This window comes from Atta cephalotes (assembly GCF_000143395.1).
Source record: "Atta cephalotes unplaced genomic scaffold scaffold00034, whole genome shotgun sequence".
NCBI lineage: Eukaryota > Metazoa > Arthropoda > Insecta > Hymenoptera > Formicidae > Atta > Atta cephalotes.
Genome location: NW_012130098.1, coordinates 3236669 through 3257284, shown reverse-complemented (window position 1 = coordinate 3257284; position 20616 = coordinate 3236669). Strand labels below are relative to the sequence as shown.

At 33.8% G+C, this 20616-nt stretch overlaps 1 protein-coding gene across 1 annotated transcript in view; it reads right to left on the bottom strand.

Annotated features, from left to right (window-relative positions):
* LOC105621586 (transmembrane and TPR repeat-containing protein CG4341) overlaps positions 1-20616 on the bottom strand; it is a 211074-nt gene that overhangs the window by 11832 nt on the left and 178626 nt on the right. Inside the window, exon 7 of the mRNA XM_012203055.1 lies at positions 19994-20238. Coding sequence (XP_012058445.1) covers positions 19994-20238 — 245 coding nt within the window. The remainder of the gene's footprint in view (positions 1-19993; positions 20239-20616) is intronic.

Genomic DNA, 20616 nt, shown 5'->3' with positions numbered 1-20616 from the left:
AACACATTTGGTAGAATAATTAAAGAATTCTCAGATTCGATAGAATTAAAATAATTGCGCAAAGAATGTATGATTAATTCTATCGATAATTATATCGACACGAAGTCACTTCTAATGTCAATGATGTCAGTTCGAATTTTGCTGATTGTGTAGATAGATAGAGACACACACACACACACACACACACACACACACACACACACACACACACACACACACACACGCACACGCGCGCGCGCGCGCGCGCGGAGAGAGAGAGGGCGAGGGAAGAATATACAGAGGGTGCAGATTACCGAAGACGTCGCGACGCCCGTCGTCGATATCTGTATACTACCTCTAGCGACGGAACAAACAATTAGGACAGTACAAACCGAACGGGGCAATTAGATAGACTGACTACGTTTGAAAGCCGACTAAAAGGAAGGATATACGTGCGATAGACAAGAGGATTAATCGCCGGGAATAATCGGATTAAAGCGACGTATTGCACGCGCCCGACGCTTTCAAACAGTTCCATCTACGAAATGCAGAGAGAAACCTCCTCCTTCTCCTTCTCGCCATTTCGTTCTAGCCGCAAATCGAAAATAAGTCCGCGGTACGATCACGCGTGGCATTGAAAAATTGGAGACATATTACGTGGATTTATTGTGACATATCAAGTTTTGAGTCGCGGAGCGAAATAGAGTAGTAATATGATAAAGAGAGAAAATTCAATGTATTTTAGCTTTCGTGTAAAATTATTATATAAAATACGTTGAATTTTGAAATTTTTACGCATTCACAAAAGAATATCGCAATAAAATAGAGTTGAATTTTATATATTTTTTTAGTTTTTCATGAGGAATATCCTTCTGTACGAGAATCGCGCATACGTGCGAACGTTTTGTATAATGCACGGATCCATTCAAAACATGCGCGTGCATAAAGTCGCGTAAATTAGCATTCGAGGCGAATTTCCGTCATAGCTGGAAAACAGAAAAGTTCCATGCGGTATCAAACTTTTTCGAATCTCGTATTTGTTCGGTAACGTTGTTATTACAAATGCGCGTTTGATGCGGAAAATTGTTCCCTCGGCATAGGGAGATTATTCGAAGAGATTTACCAAAGTCTTTGAATGAAACAATCAGACGGCTGATTACGTACACTGAGCAAACGGATTAATTCTTCATTGTATTATGTTATATCGTTGCGATAATTTCGTGACAATTTGAAGTTACGCAGCAGAATCGGTTGATAATATAAGTTGGAACCTAAGGCTTCATTGAAAAGTAATTTTTTATGAGCTGATGGAGTTCCAGAGCTGACGGCAGATTTATTGGACTCATTCAGTTACAAATTTTTTTTTTATAAAAAAAAGTCAAATATTTCAATTTTTTATATTACATCTGTAAATTTGGATTATTCTTATTGAAATGTATAACTAGTAATAATTTTTGTTATTTTAGTTTCTTAATGCCTTTTAATTGACATTAATTATAATAATATAAACGTCTGTAAAATATTTTACAGACCAAGCGTCAGTAACTGTGTTACAGATCGGAGAGTTAATTATTAAAAATTTTTAAAAATTTAATTAGTTTAAATAGAACGTGACGTATGGTAGATACATAATTTCAGGTTTCAATTTAATTCCAACCCATCTCATAAACGCCTTCTAAATTCGTAACTGCGTAAAGTGAAACATTGTACTTATAATTTAGTCTAAATTCCTTATAATTTAGTCTAAATCATATATATAGGAATAATCTTATCTAAGTGTAGATTTAAATTAAATGAATTTGAGCACAAGAATTGGATATGCGCGTAATGTAAAGATATCTTTGTTATCCAAAGTGATCTATTGAAAGAGAGATGCTTTGAACGGCGTTTTGAACCCTTTTATACAGAATGTGCGAGGATCAGCAGCGTGACGTGATGGTCCAGTAATTTGATCGATTGCAGCTGGTGGGTTTTATCTAACCGATATTGGATTATGGTTTGATCTCATTTCAAGCTTTCACTCAATGTGGGATCCTATCTCATTATACTATTAATGATTTTCCAGCGGTTTCGCAAGGGATAATAATATTCGTTGTATTTATACCATTTTAAGCGACAGGTTTGTGAGACTCTTAAGTGGATATTCTGAAATAGTTGTAATCCTTTCGATTCTTTAATTAGTAATTGATAACGTTTCGATTGTGCTGTCATTTTAATATAAAACATTAAGATTTTGATTCAAATTAATTTTGCTATATAAAATGCCAAAAATATGTTATTATTAAGTTAAGGTAGTACTTGCGCGACAATACCGTCCAAAAGTTTAAATCGCATCGCGATGTTCGGTGGCGATACTTCACTCTCAGAAAGAGAAAACTTTCGATTGTACCTGTCTAAGGCTCTCCATTTGGGATTCTATTCTCAAAAATTGCGAAAATAGCAATTCCATATACAATCGACCAATCACAGTCGAGAAATTATCATTTTTCTATGCGAAAATTATTCGTATGTATTCAAGAATAAGGCCTTAGATAAACGCATACTAACTGCCAGATGCTCGTTGGCCGTTTTCTCTACTCCTCATCATTTCCTTCAGTCTGATCTCTCCGTATACCAAACAAAATCGAAAATGCGTTCTTTTCTCTATTTTTCTAATTAAACGGTCAAAAATTATGACCTTTTTTTCCATTTCATGTTCCTCCGCGTGCTCGTTTTTTATAACAATCCTAAGTACGGTATGAATACTATAATTAAAAAATCTGACGTTAACTTGAATTGCATATATACATCATATGTTATTGTAAAATTGCACATTTTAATTGCAAATATCTCAAAAACTAGACGGTCTATGTTCCTAATTACACAAACGTAGAGAGCACTTCAACTTACTTGTATTTAAAATTTTAGTACATTCGTAAGAAAATCGTAAGAAAATGCATTTTATGCAAGTACTACCTTAACGTAATTTTATGAAAATAAAAATCATTGAAAAGTATAATATAAATTATAAGAAGAATTATAAGAAGAATTATTCTTAAAGTGACTGAAACACGCATTTTTTTCTTTCCTAATTTTGCCATTATATAATCATAATTATTTAATATTCCTTCATGCAGATATCATATCATCCATGGAAATAAGTTAAGAAGCTAATCTACAATACTCTTTCTGGATGAAAGATTCTTATTAAAAAAAAAGGAAATAGAAGGATCCTGATGTGTCGATTTTTGCGATATATTTTTGGAAGATTACGATTAGAAGATTCTAGCTATTTCTCTCGAGGCGAGATTCACGAGGGCGCCGCGCCGCAGCGCCATTCGTAGAGTTTCATCCAACTTTCTGCGGGACAAACGTCGCCAGCCGTGCTAGTTGGTAGAGGGAGGCGGATGGCGAGAGGAGAACCGAGGGCCATCGTGATAAAACATCGGGAACTGGTGAAACTCCGGTGTAATCTTGCTGGCGATGTTTTACCGTGTGGGCTGGCACGTAAGGGGCCTCGGGGCTGCACCTATCCTGCACATACACTTGTCTGCAATGCATATACACGTGACGCATATACGCGCACATGTACACAAATGTAAGTATATATATATATATATATATATATATATATATGTAAGGCCGCGCTGCATCGTAAAGTCCTGAGAGATATCGCGCCAACGATTAGACCCTCGTTTTAGGAACTAAATTTCTGTGGGTCCTGACTCCGTCTCTTCGCTCCCCCCTCCCCATTTCGCCTTCCCTGCTTTCTTTGTCGGTCCTAAAGCTTAGACCAATTCGAGCCAAGGATCGAGCCCTTTTGACGCGAAATCTCCACGCTTCTTCTCGTCCCTTCTTGCTATGATCCCCTACATCTCTTCGGTGACTATCACTGGCCAATCGCAAACACGAGTGATTTATGAATCTGTCATTTAACCGCCGGATGAAACACCATAGTAACTCGAGCAATTTTGCTACGCTGAAAGAGCCACATACGGATGTCGTTATACGCGGCTTATATGTGGTTTAGGTTTAGAGCTCCGCCCAATTCAGCTCCGTCGATGGAAGCATAATGCACTACGCTGGCTTTCACCTTCATTTTCGCGTCAAGTACAATGCACTAAACTGATGGTGCAGAAAATTATTTCTCTATAATTATATTTTATAAAAACGATGCATAATTTAATTAATAGATCATACCGCTTCTTTATCTTCAAAGAAGACATAACATAAAAAACGTAATCTTCGAGTTATTACCAATGAGTTAAGTAAACATTATTCTATCAATAACAAAAAAAGGAACTAACTTAATTTCATAAAATAATCATCAAAATTGTCATAATAATAAATAAGTAAAAAAGGATAATTTTTTTAAGGGTAATTATTCAAAGGTTATAAAGCAAAAATGACATTTGATACATACATATTAATCTCTCGTCTGCACTCCAGATCTTTTCTGGCACTTTTTTGGCGAAATTTTACTCTGATTTCTCAGAAATAAAGGAGAGCGAAGCCTGGTTTCCCATCTTGTAATATTTATTTATAATATAAATATAATAACGTAATAGAGATATTAAAAAGTTGTAACCATACATTTATCTATTTTTTTGAAAATTTTATGAAATAGTAAAAAGACTTGGATTACACAAAAAGAGATTATATTCAGATTATATTCTTTTTGCCCATTATTTGATTAGTCAATAATTTTCTTTCAAATTAAAAAAACAAATTTTTCTCTTTTTCGAGAAATTTAATTTTCTGTCTGTAATGTAAAATTTTTATTCTTCGCTCGCAACCTGAATCTTCCAATTTTAATGCAGATTTTTATATATTGTATTCCGAACTGTAAAAATTCTTGCAAATTCTTGTGAAAGTTTTAACAATGAATTTTTACTATAGTAGAAGCTAAATTGCGTTTTATTTATTGTTTAAGGATTTAAATTTATCTATACTAGAATTGAAATTTATAATAAAAAAAAATCGATTGCCTTTAAGTCTAAAACATCGTGAGGGATAATTTTCTGAGTTATGTCATTTTTTTAAGCAAGAGAGCAGTATATATTGTATAATAGTATTCTGTCATGCTTTTGTTTTCCTTAGTCAAACGTTGTTTCATTCGAGTAGAATATTCCGCGAGAAGAATATTACGGTAATCGGCAATAAGATTGTAAATAATAGGCGAATTAATTTTTGCAAATCTATTCTCCAGGACGAGGGTACGAAATACGCGAGTGCGCGGGCACCGAAACGCGCAATGAAACCCCGCAAGATGGTGCACCCACCATTTGGTCCTGGTGTTCTCGCTTTTCTTCTTTCGACTTTCTTGTTTGTTCGAACTAGGTACTACTATCCGAATCCTGGGATCCCTTCGATAGCACATGGCGCAAACTTTCGCTGACTTTCCGCTGTAGATAGGCAAGAATGGAGTTTCAGCCCGGGATGGGTGGTGGGTGTGAGTAAGTTTCTCGTCGTCTACGGAGAACGGCTGTCGAATGGATTTGCGACACGGCGGACCGTCTTAATCAACCGGGCACTGATCGATAAATCACCTATACGGCTCCGTTGTGTAATGTGAATTTAATTTTGCCATTGGGCAACTTGTGATCTATTCGGATGCAAATAGATCGATAGACTAATTAAAACGATCTTCAATCTTAAGAGAAAATCTTTGGGCTGACGGAAACATTTTCCACACACTGCAACTGTTGAAAAATTTTAACCTGATGATATTATAAAATTAAATAAATACAAAATTAGAATAAAGCTATTAAGAGTCTAGCGGATGATAGTGCGCAGTTATATTTAATAAAATAATAAATAATTTATATAGAAAGTTAAACGTTTTGGCTCAAATTTAATCCCTTATTTCAGTAACGTAGTATGAAACATAAAGATTTTATCTTTATGAATTAAATCTTTACATATTTCATTATACTTTATACTACGTTTCTGAAAATGACTCAAATTTGGGTTCAAATATTCAACTTTCTAATGTATCAATTAATTATTATTTTATCAAATGTGTGCATCATCGTTCGCGCTAAATTCTTATTGGCTCTGTTCTATATTTATTTCAATTTCACAAGTTTTTTTTTACGTGTGAAAAAAATATAATATTTTTATTTTTGCTATAAAAACGCAATATTTCTATTTATGCTAAAAGAGTTGATCTAGAATAAAAATAGTTAGTTTAATTATTCGATGACATATCTATTTTAGCTGTCGAGACGAGATGAAACTCACAACTCATCTCTCAAGTCATGAGTCCGCAATATCGTTTACGTACAAGGCCGCAGGTTTAATGAAGAAAAGAGAGAAAGGAAGAACGTTAGCGTATCGTAACATCACGACGATCGGGAACAAAGGGCGATGGCGAGGTGAGAGTGCTTAATTCGCGCGAGTGGCACGAGGTAGTGTACGCTCGCGGAATTCTTTCCGTTTCTTCTTTTTTTCCCTTTGCTTTCTTTTTATTGTGAAGGTGCGCTTGGAAGACTGTCGAGGAAAGAGAGCAAGGAGGCACGACCGGGTGGGAGCGGACGGAGGAAGGACGATGCACACAATGGGCGTTCTTCTGGAAGATTAAAGTGCAGCGGCGGCACCGCGTTGCGGAGCTGTGTCGGGCAGCGGCTCGCGTTAAAATTAAAATTGCTCGCAAAAACGTACGGAGAGCAAAGTGCGAGCTGTGGATGGAAGGATAAAAGAATGGGGCGGGAGGGACAGGAGATCGGAAGTGTTGGCTTGTAATTTAAAAGCTTCTCGCTGTTTTTCGCACGGCCCTAAGGAAGCCATTAGGATCCCCGCGGGCGACCAGTAAGTAGAATAACCTGCAAAGTACATTGCCGAGGGCACGACTCGTGATCGAGGAAGTCTCTCTGGTGACTTTGGAAATATTTTCGTTACTTCTTACGTTTACGGTGACGTTCGATTGTAGATCGACTTGCCACTTTGCCGAGACACAAAGGCGCCGAGGAATTGGAATCGCATAAAAAAAAGTCACATTTTTTTGTTCCATTTCTGATTCTAGTTTTACGCTTGAGAAGACAAGTGGAAGCATGAAGCTAATGAGTTGTACAACAAAAGCGGACATTTATCATGTGTTTTAATATTACTACTATCATTATTATTTTAATACACTATTACAATGATTATTATTATTATTACAATATTATTATTAGTATTATTATTATTATAAATATGATAGAATTCATTATCACAATATAGTGAATTGTAAGCAATATTAAAAATGTAGAATTTTTTGTAATAAATATAAAGTATAAATATTACTGCATTATGTTCTGAAATAAGTTTATACTTTCCGTTCGAGATCGTATAAGTCAAGCCGTAAATTTGCTCGCGGTAGTTTTTTTAGCCATTTCAAACTTGTTACTGGCAAATAATTGTCGAGACGGCTCTTTTACAGGTCTTTTAATTCTCATTTCTGATAAGATTAAAAGTTTTTCTTTACTTTCGACTGCCCGCTAACGATTTCGCCGTCGGTCGATAATACCTACCAAAGATATTACAACGAAGAGGTAACTTCGCCGTCTAAAGGAGTAGAAAATTGGGAAAATTTTATGATACAAAAAACTAATCGTCATGAAACTTGACACAGATGTAATATGAGATGAAATACAAAGAAATCTAAAATCGAATGGCTAAATGAGTGGAGCTTAGTCCAAAATACCAAAAATGGATCTGGTGAATCGTGTGACGGCAGTGCTCGTCACTCGTACAATTTCATTTTGATGATTGAATAATGTTGTTCGTAAGTATTATTTGTTCTTGTTTGACATTTGAGGAACAATTTAACGTTTTATAAGGACATTTAAAAAGGATGAAATGATTCCATGAGCGTCAAGTAGAACGTACTCTAAGTCAAGTATTTGCTTGAAATGAGATAGAGAGCAACATTTCGGCTGACACATGTCATATTAAATATATAAACAAAAAAATTTTAAACGAACAACGTTATTCAATCATTAAAATGAAATTGTATGAGTGACAAGCGAACAATGCCTTCACACGAACCATCAGATCCATTTTCTGATTTTTTTTTTACCAGGATCCACTCATTTAGTCATTCAATTTTGGTTATATTTCTTCATCATATTTTTTTATCTCATATTACAAGTCAAGTTTCACAATTGGTTTTGTACACAAAAGTTTCCCAATTTTCTACACTCTTTATGAAGCGTTATGTCAAGTAAGAGACAATAGAAATTCATTCTCGCGTAAGAGTGCAATCATCGAAACATTGAGTGATGAAGGAGACTGACGGTTATACGACTGTGCAATATATTTGCGGGAGTATGATGTACGTGGGATGGAAGGAAAAGGAAGGGAGACACGTTAAGCGGCTGCCAAGGAGCGAGAACGAAAAGACGAAAGAGAGGATGGAAGCACGGAAGGGGTAGCGAAATTACCTCGAGCAGCATTGTATGCCTGCTGGAGGGCTGCAAGTACCTAATTAGCCACTCAAACACTGCCGCATAAAGCGACTCTCTGTTATTAAAACGGTATGTAAAACGAGGGTATCTCCACAGTACTGGAGACGGTTCTCAGTTTTTTTCGGACATCCAGGCTCGTTGATCCAACGCGACGCGACGCAACGCGACGCGGAAATTTTTCTGGGAAATTCGTCGCGCCAGAGCCTTTTGTTAAGTCTGTTATATCGTTACACTATTATCTTGAACGCAAAATTATTGTACGATATGGAACAATGAACAAATTTAAATTATATCCGTAACATTTAGAATAAGTTAAAATTTATTGCGTTTCACATCATTTCAAAAGTTTTAAGTTACATATATTATGATAATAGTGATAATAAATAGATACATATAAATACTATACAACGATTTTTCTGATAGTTTAAGAAGAAGTTTTATAAAATCCTATTAATAATGTATTGTCTAAATCTCATAGTAATAAATTTTATATACAATAATTTTATTTACAAAATAAAAAATGTTTATTATTCATTATTGTTATCGGAATTTCATTTGAAACTAAGGAAAATATCTGGAAGTGATATGTGAAAAGACGAGAGAAACCAATAACGAGATAACAAATTTTAGTAAAATAAGAAAGGCTATTTAATAAATCTTCAACATAATTAAAAAGAGGAATTTAAAGTTGTGTAATGAACGAAAAAGTAATTATGATATTAAAATAAATCGTATAAGTTGTAACTGACGTCTTCCTAAGTAAGATATTTATATTATAATTTATAGTTGTCATTGTCTGCCAATTAGACGTGCTGATTTATCTATTGCACCCGAATATAGAAATCATTATCGTACAATAATGTATTTAACGTTAAAATTAGTCAAAATATAACGAAATGATGAAATGTTTGACAATGACCGCTTTAAAACAGTGAGGATATTGTTAAATTATTAAAATGATTTGCACAATTAATCATTCAGCTAATTTAAATGTTTAATCGATTTATAAATTAGACTGAGGCTCGATTAATCGCGCAATTATAATACAAAATTACGTTTATAAGAAAAATGTTAAGAGCGATTAGATGCTATATTTTTGAAATTTTTGAAAAAAAAAAAAAAATTTTTCTCTAACTTCAACATTTTGTATCTTTGAAACTGAGTCATTTCAAATGGTTATATGAAATTTTAGTCTTGAAATTAGATGAGGAATTATCTCTTAAAACTTTTTAGAATGTTTAGTATGATTAGCTTGTATACAATGACTCGCGAAAAAAATCGTACGAAAAATCAAATTATTACGAATTTATTTGTATAAATTATTATGAATATATCTGTAATAAAATCATATTATATTTATGCGTTTGTATATGGATTATTACGATATATCGAGAAAAGTGAAGTCGTGTTAATCGGAATCTAATAGTGCGCAATAGTTAATATTTTATTAATTACCAAGAAAAAATGTGCAAAATCTTCATGTGATTGGATTATATCTTGTTTTATCAAAAATGAAATATTGATTTTTTTAATCGATGTCCTTCTGTGTTTAAAGCGAAAAAATTTTTGAAATTGAGTTCTTTAATATTTCTTTAATATTTCTTTCTCCAATATGGCGTCTAGAGATGTTACAACATAATAATACAATATTTGCTTGATATAAAAGCAACAATCTATACTTAGAAAATCGTAGTCCACAGTTAGTTTACATGTATAATAGTTTACATGAACAAACAACATTCTTAGAATTATTTATTATTATTAGAAATTATTTTTATTATTAAAGTTCTTAGAATTAAACTTAAACACTTGATCACTACAAAACTGTTATACAAAATTTATTCGTATATGTACGTGCGATATTGATGTAGTAATGTATCAGTGAGACGTAAACCATGTGTGTAAACTATTGAGTTGATAAAACAGAATTTAGAATCCCCTTAAACACACATTTTTACGCCAATTTGTGTACGACGGCTTTAAAATATGCATTGGTACGCACTGAGCACATCCAATAAAATTCGTTATAAGATGCCGTCCCGGAAAGTTCCAAATTTAAATCCTGGTTAAGGTGATGCTCTTTGTCTTATAAAGTCTTCAGAAACATCAAAACCTTTGTACTTTGCAGTGTTTTAAGATGCTTATTGATATAATTTTTAAATTGACGATCAATGTAATTTGCGATGTTATTTCCAGCCTTAGTTTATGATGTGTTTCAAGTCTGAAAAATCGACCAATGCATAGTTTATACAACTATACAATGTATTTGTAAATTTATATATGTATTTATAAATATTATTAGAGAATAGAAGACTAGTCTGTGGAGTACAATTTCATAAGTACAAATTGCGAAGCTTTTATATCAAACAAATATTATTATGATGTTGACAGTTCTAGTCTTACTTTTTAACGTCGTAACTTTCCTTATCATACTGTTATAATGATCATGATTAGTAATGACAAATTTTTTTATGACTGTAACGATAATATCAGAATTGGAAAGGCATTCGATTGTTATTTGAAACGAAATCATTTGTTATTGAAAAAATTAATTCGGCATTTGTAACTTATTACTTTGTTTGAAACGTAACGTCATTCGTTACTCGTTACAAATTATTTTTTTCAGTAAGTAAACACATAATGTAAGTGACTTTTCAAAATGATTTTCCCAACCTTAGTCGCAATCTCAGTGTTTAGTTAGTTATTATTAGTCATAAAAAGTTGTAACGTCATTATCAAATTATTATTATAAAAAGTAATGGAATAGTAACTTTTTTATTCCTAATTGAATATTATTAAGCACCAGATTCGATTTGATCAAAAATAGGATTCTTCTTTTTATTTGATTTATTCTTATCCATCTAATTTCCACTTATAATTGTCAATAAAATGTTAATTACGATTATTTATAAGGTTTTTCATTTGCATTCATCACAAATACTAAAAATTTTGCGGTGTCTTTTATGAAACAAAAATCAACATTAAGCATATTGTTCATTGTTTCCTTTTCTTTTGCGATGTACGGTCGTATCGACAGTATTAAATGGTGCGATAAGAGGAAAAGTTTCTGGTTATTAATTTTTCGTTACGCGCCAGGACAGTCCAGTCAGTCAGCCGGCACTGGTGATTTTCTACCGAAACTTTCCGTTCCACTATTTATCCCATAGGGATGAACGCAAAGTTGCAAAGTTTGTCGGTCATAATTGATGTCTTGTAAAAGGGAACGGCAGAAGAAGATTCGGGAGATCGAAAAAAACCGCCGCGCCGTGGAAAAGTTCCGACAGGATTCCGTACCTGCATCGACGAAATCAATCGCGGTCGGATCGCTGAGCGACGTACGAATGGATGGAAATCTCGTGTTCGAAAATAAATAAATGACACGTATCGCGCGCGCGCGTTTTATCACCGCCAAACGTATTTTTAGTATTAGGGTATCTGGAACGTCTAGAAGGAACAGTATGTAGTAAAAATTTAGTAACGAGTTAAATTAATCGATTTAAATATTAATCACATTTCCTCGTTAGATAATATTAGTTAAATGAAATATTTATAAATATTAATTTAATCATATTTATTTCTATAATTATTGTTAATCTTTAATAACACGTATACTTTTTTTTAAGATAATGTAGTTTAGTGTCACGTAATATTATATAAAATGCGATATATAGGATAGTCCATTTTAATTAATAACAATTTTCTCCGAAATTAATAATGATATACGAAAGAATGTTTCAGATAAAAGTGGAACGGCTTCGAGGGGGACATATTTTGGTCACGTTCTTTTTCTTCTAGGTAGAGGCGTCAAAAAAATATGAAAGTTTTTTGGCGCTTTCACTTTTTAAAATAAAATTATATGATTTTGTTGAAGTAAGAGCGAGTTTTTTAATTCTACTGTTCAATCGCATTGTGCGTAAATGTAATTTTGTTTTGTAAAAGCTGCATTTGCGCATAATGCGATTAATCAATCGATAAATTAAAAAACTCGCCTTAGTATTATAGCACATATTGGCATAAAGTGTTAAATATCTCGCAATAACAGAATAATAAATCGCAAAACAGAATAATAAATTGAATTAATTGCTATAAAGAATATACAGTTGCTTTAAAAAAAAAAAACAAAAAAAACCGTAGACAAACAAAACAAAAATTTTTTAAATAAGCAGCTATGTGCTATTTTTTTACACCAAATTGATTTATTTCAATATTTTATTCATAAAAGTATTAAGGGACGGGATAAAAAAAATTAATAGTGGTTTATGAGATATTTAATTCCCAATATCAAAATGTATCAGGATAAACAATAAAATATCTTGTAAACTTGGTTTATTGATATTTCACCTTAATACTTTTATGTACAGAATAATTAGAAGAATCATACTACGTAAAAAAAATACTTCCTCTTTAAAAAATGGAAGGATATTTTTGATGCCTTCACCTAGAAGAAAAACAATTAACATGACTAAAATACATTTCCTTTGAAGCCATTCCATTTTTATCAGAAACATTTTTCGTATTATTAATTTCGGAGAAAATTAATTGTATTGATTAAAATGGAATTATCCTGTATATCTGAATGATTTTGAATAGCACAAATGTGCAAATTATTGAGAGATATGTCGCAAGAGATATTTCGCGATTAAAAGTATTACATAATTTCGCTTTTCCGAATTGTGTGAATATTTAGCATATAATTTAAATTTGAATTTATATCTATTACAGACTAAATCAAATTGGAAAATATTATTAAATTTTATTCGTTATATGCACAAGCAATAGGAATATGCAATCTATTGATACAGAAAAAAAGGTTATTCTTAAGTTAATCATAATTTGCTCAAATATACATTTTAAGCTTGTTTCAAAGACTTTTTTTCTTGATTTAATTGAATTTGTATTGAGGTAAGATTTTTTTATAAGCAAGTCTTGAATTGAGTACGAAGTAATACTTGCATCAACACAAACATTCAATCAAGACTAAAATATTTGTGAAGCAAGATTACAACATTTTTACTTACATATGAGCATATTATGATTTAAGACTTTTTTTCTTTGTATGATATATATCGTAAAGAATAATATATGTACATACGCGCGCGCGCGCGCGCGTACACACACACACACACACACACACACACACACAAAATCATATATTGCCTTCACATTTTTTTGCTTAACCTGAAAATGATTATAATTTCTCAGATAATATAAAAATGATAAATTACGTGGACTTTAAAGTAACGCATTACCACCACCTAATAGCCGAGTACTAATTAATGCGGTTTTAAGGAAAATTATAGTAATGAATTATGCTACGTCAAGACCACCATTTGCAACGAGACTAAAAGAGAGTAATCTAGACCGACCGCTCGTGTTTTTATCATCATCGTCTGAGATAAAATTTCGTTTATTTCTCAGATCAAAAGTAAAGCGCTTTGAGAATAATTATTCTTTAATACTTTGTGAGAATAATGCATCTCGATTATAAATGTATATAAGCAGGATAATCTCTCCTCCTTTTACTGCATAAAATCTGTAAGTATTTAATTTTGCAGAGAAAAAAAGAGAGCTTGCTTTATAATAGAATCTATTATAATAAAATAAATATATAATCTCCACACGTTAATACATAATAAAGTAGAAATTATCGTAACGTGTTTATTAAGTGTAAAATTTATGTTCTATATAAAAATTCATAAATTTAAAAAAACGATGATGATTAAACATTGTAGCACTTTGTTATAAATAATGTAACGAAATATTCTATCGTCTCTTGTAATCAGAAGATGCCTTGGAAATTTTGCTATTTAATTTCTGAAGGCATCTCTCGGGTAAAGGTTTCGAAGGAAAGTTCTACCAAGGTCCTATCACCAGCTCTATGACGCTGGAAATTCGAACTACAGATCTGAGATATTATAACTTGTGCGAGCGAACAAGAACGCGTGCGAGCGCGATATCGACGAACTTTCCGAAAATCGTGGAGAAGCAATAACTCTGATAGAAAAACGACGGGATCGTTTCGTTTCGATGGAAGCCCTTCTTTCAGTCGATGCCGCGCCACGTGAGCCACCCAGTATCACTCGGACGACCAATTTAAAGTTATACGATTCGCCGGCCATTTTCCCGAGGGACGACAACGGTACCAGCGATGTCCGGATTTGGGAAAGTCGAAATGCGGTTTGATAGCTATTATCGTATTGGCTATATATTTTTATTGATGAAAGACCTGACTTGCGAATTTTTAAGATACACTCTCTCGCTGTCGAGTCTTGAGAGGTGTCCTAAATTAAATGTGAAATGTTGTATGTATCGGAGGAACCTATTTCGAAAGTAATGCAATTCCGAATTTGATATCACAAAAGGTCTTTTCTTAATAACTTTTCTTATAACTTTTTCATCAATAAAGTCGTGAAATATGCCAGGTAAAGAAAAGGCCAATCAAAATTATTTTGTTTGAAATTGAATTAGTTGTAAAAATAATATCTTGAAAGTTTAATAGTTGATTTATAAATATATTAAAAATAAAACAAAAAATTTGTCAATACCTTAAAGAAGAACCTGATAACAAGTTATTTTAAGGACTGAATATTATGAATGTTTATTATTTTTATTTTTGGTAATAAATTAAGAATAGTATAATCATGTAAGATTATTAAAATGCGATTATAATTGTTTAAGCAAATTTTTCTTTCTAAGAGAGAAAGAAAGAAATATAAGAGAAAATTTTCCAAAATAATCACTGTTAATAATTGAATGTATTTATGACAAGAGCAAATCTTTTGAAATTTCCATATTACTGATATAAATTAATCCGTATTACTGATTAAATTTATCCTTGATTCGATAATACTCATTATTCATGCCTGAAATAAAATTTTCTCATCTCGAACGGAACTGGATTATGTTCCCAGAACTTTTGGGAAAATACGACTTTAGAATTACTAGGTGAAACTTACGAAACATCCCATTACATACTCATATACGCGAAACGCAGTGGTAATGGACTCGAAACTTTCACAAGATAAACGGCTTGCGGTATATTTTTATAACAATTTCTGTTTTAGCTTTCTCACTTTAACTTGAATTCTGGAAATAGTCAATTCAAAAGTGAGAGAGCACCGTTGGAGGAAAGGTCCTTATGTCTGACAATCGAATGAAACCTTGCCGTCGCCGGAGATGGAATGTAAAAAGTTTCAAAGAGAGGAATTTTAATTTGTGTAATATCAGATATTTCGGATTCTCTGCTGTCCGGTGTAACAGAGAGGAGGAGGGGGGGGGGGGGGGGGGGTGAAAGGAGTGGGTTTAATCAATTAGGTGGACGCGGGACACGACGGCGGGACGCGAATAACTGCATGGCGAGGAAAAGTTTGGCGTGGAAACATGCCAATACCGAAGCGATCTTTCTCGTTCCTATTTTATCACGATTGCCAATCATGAGACTCGAATGGGAAATTATGTCGAGCGAATAAAGCGAAATATTAAGATGAACGATTCTAATTTCGCGCGGGCGGATGAAACTATTTCTCTAACGATAGCTCGGTACCGTTTCTTGTTTCGCGGACGCTTTCTAAGGCGCATTATTCAACGACGCGACGTTGCACGCTGAAATGCTTCATTCAAGTTAAATACGCGTTTTAATTGCGCGGTTACCTCCTTCCTACGTTCCTTCTAAATTTTCGCAGGCGTGTACGCGCGCAATTCGTTCAATTGCGTTCATGCCTGGATGACTATGGGTACATTTTGCGTTTGACATACATAGAATTATACATACTTAGATGTTGCAACTGTTACGTCACTCACGGTCGACAAACATTGCTTTCATGTCAATTCAGTTAGTAACGCCGAGATCGGTTATTATTTTGCGCTCTTTTAATAGCAGTACAATCGCTCGGTTATACATTTCAATAAATTTAATTTTGAAAATGCAGAAAAACACATGAGAATAAAGTTCTAATATGCTTATTAACATTAAATTCTCAGTATATCGCTCGCTTACAGACCCGGGACAAAATATTTTTCGCCCGAAACAAAAGAAACAAATGCATTCTATACATATAGTATAGTAAAAAAAATATTTCTTTTACGGATTATTGATTTATTAGATTTATTATATTTATAGATTTATTATATTTATTATATTTATTAGTTTTTCGAATAGGTATGCATGGTCATAGATTTTAGTATAATAATATATCTCTCATGATCGTAGAAATCTGCCGCGTTATTCGTATTAGTTAATGCTGAACATAAAGTTATGCTTACGGTTCTCTCGGGCAAGGAGACGAGGACTCAGACAATTTTATCTCGACACGTAACGATCAAGTTCATGGCGTGCAGGATAGTCAACGTATATCCGCGGAAATATCCGTGAAATTTCTGTATGTCCGAGGTCTTGCAGTTTCTTGGTGCATATGCGCCCCCCGCATGTACATACATACGTACACACGAGCACATGTGTATATATCTACGACGCGACGACGCGAGTGAGTGGAAAGGCGAAAAATACTTTCCGAATAAATTGTCGCACAGGAATTCCACGGCGATGCTCTGAACAAAACGCTTGCTATGTAACATGTATAAGCGAAGGGAGAATGGAAAAGGAAGGTTAGTTGGTTGGTTGGTTGGTTGGTTGGTTGGTTAGTTGGTTGGTTGGTTGGTTGGTTGGTTGGTTGGTTGGTTGTTTGGTTGGTTGGTCGCTCACTCGGTTTCAACGGAACACCGGAGAATACGGAGCGTCTCGTAAAAATGCAAACTTCTCGCTTCGGCGTCGCGTCGCGTCGCGTCGCGTCGCGTCGCGTCGATGCCGGGTGCGATGTGAGAGGAATCGAGCCGGTCGTTGCGCGATCCAATGTTGTCGCTTCGCCTGCGCCACGTCCAAAAAGTTGGACGTGGATTGTGAAAACGGAAAAGAAGGAAAAAGACCGGTAACCGGGCGCGAGAGCGTGCACGTGCGGGAGAGAGAAAGGGAAAAAGAGGCGAAAGGAAAGTCAGACGACGGCAGTAAAGCCACCCTATGAGAGAAACTCACGGAAAGTTCGCTCTGTACGTCGTTGCAACGCGGGTGGTCGGGACTTGCTTTGGAGATGGAGGAGAAAAAAAAGAAAGTGAAAAAAAAGAGGAGGGAGGATAAGTGGACCACGAAGGACATTTTCCTGATTTTTCAAGGGGAAAGAGGAGGAATCAGAAAAGCGGCTCTGGTTACTCTGAGTACAGTTACCGAGAATACAATATCACTCACATATTCGGTGATTCGGAAATATCGATATTTTTATCATCTCGAACCTTCCATTCTGCCTTTCGCTCGTCTCTTTTTCCACTCGTATTGTTTTAAATAATCTTCACTATCATACACTGTTAAATTTCTGAAATTGCTAAATTGCTATTAATGTTTTATTTTAATATGCATAAAAATTAAATGTAAAGTTATATCTAATGTGTTCTATAACATGTAAATATATATCTCGCTTTTTATTCTTACTATTTAGTATTGATATAGCGTTTAATTTACTGAAATTATTAAACTGCTATTGATTCTTTATTTTATTTTAAGGAGATGCTGGAGTTTGTTCTGTTTTACCGATGAAATATGATTAATTTTCAAATGCACCAATCTTTTAAAGGGATCCTAAAGTAAAGAGTCCCAATTCCAAGAGAATCTGTTTACCGACTGTTTTACCGACAAAATGTGACACATCTTTATATACTAGTACATCAATGTCGCACGCACGAACATAAATTTTCATATAACAATATCGTTTTAGATATAGATAATTAGACTTCTTGCAAGTCTAATTCCACGAACATTGTTTCTTCAAGCAATCTATACCAGTTGATGGCTAGTTTGTAATCTCCAATTTTCTAAATATAGAACGCAAAGCTTTTGTATCAAGTAAATATTGTAACGATTTGATAGGCGTCATTTTAGATTAATGAATAATAAAAAAGATTACAATTTCAAAAGTTTTTGCCGTTCTCGACATAAATTCTAAATTGCAGACATGTATACCTTAATGCATATATTTTAATTCTGGAAAAGAATTTTCAAATCTGTAAAAGTAAATAACATGCCATATCTTCTTTTCTACAAAGATTATTGCGTTCAATCAGTAAAACAGATTTTGAAAATCTTAATTAATTAAATGAATCCAAATTAAAAAATCCTTAGATTACAGATAAAAATAGTGCGCAGACAATTTCATATAAAAAATTATAATTTCATCATCGGCTTCCCATATAGTAAAAATGTCCAAGTTACAATATATTACAGGAATAACTTAAAGGTATTGCAACGTCTGTGGTATATCCGTATGATATATTCGGAATGTTTCTACTGTGTGGATTCTGTAGTCGACTCGTGATAACATGTGCTGCATATAAGAATTTTAGACTTTGTATGTTTGAAATAAACTTAGATCGTCCTAGAGATTACACGAAAGAACAATATTATATTTATAGAAATAAGCTAGGAGTTTTAATATAAAAGAAAGAAGAATCTGAAATTTCATTTGTATGCTATGAATGAAATCGGTGTGAAGAGTAAAACAAAACAGTATTTGTGCCTAGCAGTAGTGTAGATAACGAATCTTGCAAGAGATGGTGTTGCAATATGTTAAATGAGGACAGTTGTATACATTTGAGTGAGGCAGAACAATAATGTAAAAAAATTAAATTTGGAGTTAAAAAGTCTGTATTGTCGATATTGATCAAATTGGACAGTTCCAGTATTCCTTTAATACGCATAAAAAATTAAATGTAGAATTATATCTACAATTTCCGAATATTTTGTAATATTTCTATATCATGAATGTTTTTCTCTATTCTTGTTGATTATCACGATGATCAATGAGCAGGTCAAAGAGTGTATCGTTCTACGTGGAGTAACCGATGTTTGAGTAGAGAACGCAGAATTGCTTCGGGCGAATCGAAGGTAGTAATAATCTTGGAAAGCAATTAGCAATCGAAGGGTCGACGAATACATCAGAAATCTGTTTCGAGTTGATTACTTTCTTCTCTAGACTGCTTTCGGTGTATCGTTCGAAGTGGTTTACCGCGTTCCTGGTTTGTTAAATGACCGATTGCAATCGACGAGAGAGTTAGAACGATCGTGATAATCGTTTTCACCGTTAGCTATCGTGTTTGCAAAGGGGACAACCCTCACAACGATATTTCTTGTCAAAAGATGATATAAATTTGTAAACCTCATTCTTCAGTCAGTTTCGGTTAACATCGAATGAAGTAATTGTTGTTTAAATTCAATTCCATTTATTGACATTAAACATATCTGGATTGCATAAAGGTGCAACTAAATATTATCAATACGCAAGTTGTATTAATATGGATATAAATCGATAATCACAATATGAGTTTTATAAGTCCTAATTTTCGAAAGATAGTGAGTGGGTGAAAGAGAGGACAAACTCTATTCAAAAGGAAATGAAGAGAGAGAGAACCTATATAAATTTTGAAGCCAAACGGAGACGCGACCTCGAAGGCTCTTACCGCGCTTCAAGTATTCATAGTTCCCTCGCGCGCATCAAGTTATTCCGCTTTAGCAATGTAATGAAGAGGAAGCGACGCGCGCTACTAACCTGAGGTGGATAGTGATCCGGTAGGGCACGCAGGGCTTCCCTATATGCCGACAGAGCTCTTTGTAATCTACCCTGATCGGCATACAGCGCACCTAATTGAAGGAGGGCCTGCACCCTGGCCGCCTCGTGAGCCCTTTTGTCCTTCAAACCGGAGCCATCCAAGGATGCACCGGCGCGCAAAACCGCAGCTGCATCAGTGCCCCGTCCGACCGAAATCAACGCGGCTCCCAGATTCACATAAGCCTCTGCAAAGACAAATAATAAGGATTGTGAGCATGCGGTAAAGAGAGATCGTCGATATTCGGAGGATTTAACCTTGGATTTAGTCTACGGGCGTAGATTAAATCCAAGATTAATGTTACATGTTACAGAATACATTTTCTTACTTTTTAAACTTGTACATTCTTGTATATTTTTGTATATACATCTTTTATTTCAAGAGTGACACAATTTAAAAAATTAACAATATTAAAAAATTTCTTAGGATCTTACATTATAATTACACAAATAGGGAATAAATAACACGGCCTTTAAATGGTCAAGCTCGTCAAGCTGAATCTGTGTTTAAATAATTTGATGTGAATTATATTACATATAATCATCATTATACTACATATAGTTTG